At 50.6% G+C, this 6,000-nt stretch overlaps 1 protein-coding gene across 1 annotated transcript in view; it reads left to right on the top strand.

Annotated features, from left to right (window-relative positions):
• Window positions 1-2,934: 2,934 nt before the first annotated feature.
• Window positions 2,935-6,000, top strand: part of SDK1 (sidekick cell adhesion molecule 1) — a 340,546-nt gene continuing 337,480 nt past the window's right edge. Inside the window, exon 1 of the mRNA XM_037057908.1 lies at window positions 2,935-3,094. Within this exon, the coding sequence (XP_036913803.1) occupies window positions 2,935-3,094 (160 nt within the window). The remainder of the gene's footprint in view (window positions 3,095-6,000) is intronic.

Below are 6,000 nucleotides of genomic sequence, written 5' to 3'. Positions count from 1 at the left end.
GAAATCCACTGACAGTCTGGGAAATCCACTGACAGTTCATCAGGGTCTGTGTGCTGGTGGGGAGGGGCTTTGCTAACAGGAAGGATGAGACTGAGTCAGCCGTGCAGAGCGCAGAGCAAGGTGGGGAAGGGGACAGGGAAGGCCCAGGTGCCGCGGGGCGGGGCCTGGCTGCAGAGTCAGGACGCCAGCGTNTTAAAAGTCCATTTAGTCACGTAATCCCACAAGTTTATCAAAAATTTGTAGGTTCTCGGGAAGACATTTCCTTTACTGAGAAACCTGTGACGTTGAGAGTTAGATGGAATTGGTAGGTTCTCGGACAGATTATGTGGGTCTTCAGTCATGACTTTTACCGCTTACTGCCCGGGAGGCCGTGAGCATGTATGTACTTTTGCTGTGCCTCTCCTACCCGCCTGTAGATGGCTGTTACAATGGGGTCAGTTCTGTAGGGCTTGTGTGAATTAAATAAGGCGATACACACCAAGCACTTAAAACAGTCCCCAGCACATAGCTGCTGCTGTCGTTCATGTTGTTGCTTTGTATGTATTCACTCAACAAATACCCATCCAGTGTCTACTTTGTTCCTCGCATCGTGCTAGGAGAGGGGGCGCACCAGGTACCCTCCCAGTGTGTTCATCCGGGAACTCTTTAATGTCAAAGTCTGGTGAGTGTTGACTGAAATTCCTTATCTGCCTTTTGATTCTAAATGACAGCTTTGCTGGATAGAGTAACCTAGGTTGTAGGTCCTTGCTTTGCGTCACTTTGAATGCTTCTTGCCAGTCCCTTCTTGCCTGTAAGGTTTCTTCTGGAAAATCCACTGACAGTCTGGGAAATCCACTGACAGTTCATCAGGGTCTGTGTGCTGGTGGGGAGGGGCTTTGCTAACAGGAAGGATGAGACCGAGTCAGCCGTGCAGAGCGCAGAGCAAGGTGGGGAAGGGGACAGGGAAGGCCCAGGTGCCGCGGGGCGGGGCCTGGCTGCAGAGTCAGGACGCCAGCGTGTCGCTGTGAGTGGCGGGGGAGGTGGTCAGGGGGCAGACAGGTGTGCTCTGGGCTTTCCTTAGAAAGGGAGCTGTCGTCTGGTTCTGTTCATTTTACTGGTGAAGAAATAGGACTCCATGTATCGTAATTAGAGCCACGCGGCTAATTATTGACAGGGCAAGAACTACAAGTGGGGTCCTGTGTTTGTATATTTTTAAAATTATTGAAGCATACAAGGTCTATATGGAAAAAGTCAAACCATTGTTAATATAGTGAGACCAGTTTGTGTGACATCAATGTAACCTGGAAGCCAAGGAGAGTGGACTGGAATGCCCATGTGTGAACAGTGACAACTTCACTGTACTAGCCAGTGGGGGTGGTAGACGCCGTTGAGTGAGCGTGTGCACAGTGTGGCCGTCCCGTTCACAGTAACCGAGTGAGCAGAGCAGAGAATCTGCATCCAGTTTTGCGTGAGGCTTGAACATCCCCGTGGAAGCTCTCGGGATGATCCAGAAGGCTGCAGCTGTGGGCAGCTGGTGATTGGCACTTCATCACAAGGATGCGCTATCTCAGGCAGAGTTTTTTTGCAAAACATCAAATCACCAAGGTGACTCAGCTCTGCTATGGTCCAGATTTGGTGCCCTGTAACTTCTGTGGCTTTTCCCAACATTAAAATCACCTTTGAAAGGGAAAAGATTTCAGACCATTGATGACATTCAGGAAACTACGACGGGGCAGCTGATGGCGATTGGGAGAACTGCGTGAGTCCCAAGGTGCCTGCTTTGAAGGGGACAGAGGTGTCATTGTCCTGGGTATAATGTTTCTCGTGTCTTGTATCTTCTTCAAAAAATGGCTAGCACATGGCTGGATACTTTCTAGACAAGCCTCATATTACACAAAAATTATTACAGGTCATTTGTAGAATGGTTTTCAATGGATTTTCATAAAATTCATACTCCTGTGTTACCACGTAGAGAAGCACATCCAACCTGGTGCCCTGACACCCCGTCACCCTGTCCCCAAGGGTGATGCTGCTCCTGACCTCTGACACTACAGGTCAGCGTTGCCTGGCTTTGCACTTCTGCAAACTTTTGGATGGAAGCTTGTGCGATGAACTTCTCCCCGCGAGGCCGCCCGGGTTGTGCGGGGCGTTAGCAATGGTTAGTTCATCCCCGATGCTGTGTGGTGTCCTTTGAACAGACACACGCAGGGTTACAGTTTTGTCGCCCATGGAGAGTCCCTGAAACAGGCGGTGTGAGTGAGATGACAGCTGATGTGTCTCGTGTCATCTGTGGACGTATTCATTCTGTTTGTCCTAATTACTTCTCTTTAAGTGACTGAAGGTTACCCGAGGACATTTCTCTTTCTGAGTCCGGGTATAGACCTTTCCTGCTGCTTTGAGAATAGAATGCCTACTTGTCACAGAGATTGCCCAGTATTTCCCTTTGATAAGTTAGTGTTAATCCTAAGTGCAAATAGCCCCCATAAACTTGTCACATGCTCTCAAATGGTGCGGCCAGTGAGCTTTCAGCCTTTGGAAATACCATCTAGGGCACTGTGTGTTTCGGGGGGGTCAAGCACTATTTGCTACTTAATTGGGCCAAATAGCCATTGTTGCTACTTTTAAAAATTAGATCTATTTATTTATTTTTTTAAATATTTTATTTATTTATCTTTAGAGGGGAAGGGAAGGAAAGAAGGAGAGAAATATCAATGTATGGTTGCCTCTCATGAGTCCCCTGCTGGGAACTGGCCTGCCACCCAGGCATGTGCCCTGACTGGGAATCGAACCGCGATTGTGTGGTTCGCAGGCCCGCGCTCAACCCACTGAGCTACACCAGCCAGGGCTTTTAAAAATTAGATCTATTTCAACAAGCGATTGTTTGATTGGATGAATGCCATTTTTGTGTGCCCTTGACCCAGTGTTTTCTTTCTTCTTTTTTCTTCGATGTTTCAGATGACGTTGTGCCGTATTTTAAGACGGAGCCGGGCCTCCCACAGGTTCACCTGGAGGGGAACCGCCTGGTCCTCACCTGCCTCGCCGAGGGCAGCTGGCCTCTGGAGTTCAAGTGGCTGCACAATGACAGCGAGCTCACCCCCTACACCAGCGAGTACAGGTAGGCGGTCGCGCAGCACGAGGCTCCGTTGCAGGCGGTGTGTCCAGAATGTTTGCCCCGTTGGCCACACGAGCACCAGGGGCGGGAATATTGGACTGAGTGTCTACTGCACCTAGGATTGCGTAGATTTAAACACATACTTAGAAAGGGAGCCACTAGACTGAAGTAGGTTGCATGTACACCTGGGAAGTCTGTCATCGTAATTGTAAAACAGCCCGTTTGTGAAATTGCCAGACCAAGAGAGCTACGGACATAAATCTGCTTTCTCCTGGCAACAGCCCACCCGCCGCCCCAGTAGGGCTACTGCAAGAGGAGCGCACGGTCTGAACGGGATCTTTAGGTCAGAAGCGTCTGCGGCTTTAACTGGCCAAGGAGACCCCTTAGTGAGCTTGTAGAGTTGGGGTGGGAGGGATGCAGCCAGCGCAGGGTGGGCGTGAGGAGGGCGTCTGCGTTCAGCAGCAGGACCCGCCCACCAGGGGCTGGGCACTGAGGCCGGAGTGAGACCACGATGCTGCGGGACCGTTACAAGGCCGGAGATGGGGTCTGAGCCGTGGCCTCCCTGGGGAAGCAGCAGCAGCAGTGAGCCTGGGTGGGTGGGTGTGGGGTCTTTCCAGGTTCATGTCCGCGTAACCTCCGTTTGTGTGTGAGGGTTGTTGTACTAGATGCTGCCGTTCCAGGCAGGACGGAGAATCAGTGACTGCCTGACGAGTCCCAGGAGCCCCAGACAGTGCGACTCAGCAGTGCCATGCCCTGTTCAAATGGAGTGAGAGGGAGGGGGGGCCTTCTCGAGCTATTTTAGATAGAGTGGCAGCCCCCCCACTCACTCGTTGCCTCACGGGCTCTAGTAAGGCGACCTGTGAAGTGCACCCAGCCTGCCCGCAGTGTGGTGTGTGCGTGTGTTTAAAACATCAGTTTAAAGCATATATGGGTATGCACTTGGGATAGATTTCTTAACTGGTTGCCAACATTTAACGGTGGTAAGGTAGTTCATACGCCTGCTCTCCAGCCCGTCCTGACCAGCCAGCAGGCCTGGCCGCCCGGTTCTGCAGCCCCCGAGAAGCAGGCCCTGTGCAACACTGCCCCTTGGTAAAGGCGTGGCCCTGCCGGTCCCCGGTGCTCGCTGGTGCCCGTCACAGGGTGCCACCTTTGCTGAGCTCGGGTCTGCTGTCCGCCACCCTGTACGGGCTCCTCTTTCGTCATTAGCACTTTCCTGTTGGAGTGTCTGCCATTGAAAGCAGTTAAATGGTTTTAAGAGTTGGTCGACGTGGAGCAGACCTGGGTGTGAATTCCAGCTCCCCACAGGCAGCGTGACGGCTGACTTCGGGCAGGGCGCTCGTGAACCCCACTTTCAGGATCTGCAGAGGGGTGGTCACACCTCACTAGTGGCCTTGTGAGCTGGGAAAGGCTCGAATGTGTGTGCACAGCGTATTTTCTGGGCCACAGCTACCTATTAATAAATCCTAGGCAACGTGTTGTAAAGTGATGTCATGGGCTTGCTTTGTTAGGGGGCGTGTAAGAGAGAGAAACAGCGAACTTAGAAATGAAAATCCTATGTGAGTCACGGGCTTTAACAGCAGATGACTTGAGTTCGAGCACTTCTGTGTGGCTCACTGCCTGTGTGACTTTGTGACAAGTTGTCTCATCAGAGTGATCTCACTTTTCTTACCTGCAAAGTGGGCATAACAGAGCCGACCTCAGAGGGTCGCATCAAAATTAAATGACAACATTTTGGTGCCCCGAGATGAAAGCGATGATGGTTTTGAAGAGTCTGGTTTGTTTGTCCTAATAAAGAGCAGTCATTGGATGACCTGTGTGGCGGTCTTCACGCCGGGGCCCAGGGCCGTGGACAGTGGTGTCCTCTGTTCCCACTTGCTTGTCCTCCGAAGCCGAGCTGCCCGAGTGCGCGCCACGTGCAGGCAGCTGCCAGGAGCCATCTCTTCCAGCTTCTCGTGCCGCTGCTCCCGGTTCACAATAAGAGGCCCCGCTGCCTGGGTTGTCCTGCCCCACCGCACCTCAGGGTGCAGGACACACACACAGCTCAAAATCCCGGGTTTCAACCAAATATTGGGCTTCTAGACAATCAGTAGAAGAGCTTTCTTACCTTTCCCTCTAAACATACTTTGCTTTTTAGTTACATTTTATTGATTATGCTGTTAAGTTGTCCCAATTTTTCCCCTGTCGCCCCCCTCTGCCTGGTACCCCCCTTCTCTCCAGCAATTTCCCCTCCTTAGTTCCTGTCCGTGGGTCATGTGTGTAAGTTTTTTGGCTTCTCCATTTCCTGTACTGTTCTTAACCTCCCTGTCTATTTCCTACCTACCACTATGGTTCTTAATCCCTGCACCATTCCCCCCATTGTCCCCCTTCCCCCTTCCCCTCCCAGCTGATAACCCTCCAAATGATCTCCATACCTATGACTCTGTTCCTATTCTGATTCTTTGCTTAGTTTTTCTGTTTTAAGATTCAGTTGCTGAGAGTTGTAAATTTGTTGCCTTTTTAATGTTCATGGTTTTGATCTTCTTTTTCTTAAACAAATCCCTTCAGCATTTCATACAATAGATGGTTTGGTGATTATGAATTCCTTTAGTTTTTTTCTCATCTGGGAAATTCCTTATCTGCCTTTTGATTCTAAATGACAGCTTTGCTGGATAGAGTCACCTAGGTTGTAGGTCCTTGCTTTGCGTCACTTTGAATGCTTCTTGCCAGTCCCTTCTTGCCTGTAAGGTTTCTTCTGGGAAACCCACTGACAGTCTGATGGGAACTCCTTTGTAGGTAACCCTCTCCTTTTCTCTCGCTGCTTTTAAGATTCTTTCTTTATCTTTAACTTTTGGCATTTTAATTATGATGTGGCTTGGTGTGGTCCTCTTTGGGTGCAGCTTGTTTGGGGTTCTCTGTGCTTCCTGGACTTA

Source organism: Sturnira hondurensis, unplaced genomic scaffold (assembly GCF_014824575.4).
Source record: "Sturnira hondurensis isolate 20B ecotype Veracruz unplaced genomic scaffold, ASM1482457v3 Scaffold0009733, whole genome shotgun sequence".
NCBI lineage: Eukaryota > Metazoa > Chordata > Mammalia > Chiroptera > Phyllostomidae > Sturnira > Sturnira hondurensis.
The sequence above is the reverse complement of the archived record's forward strand: the minus strand, read 5'-3'. Positions and strand labels throughout refer to the sequence as shown.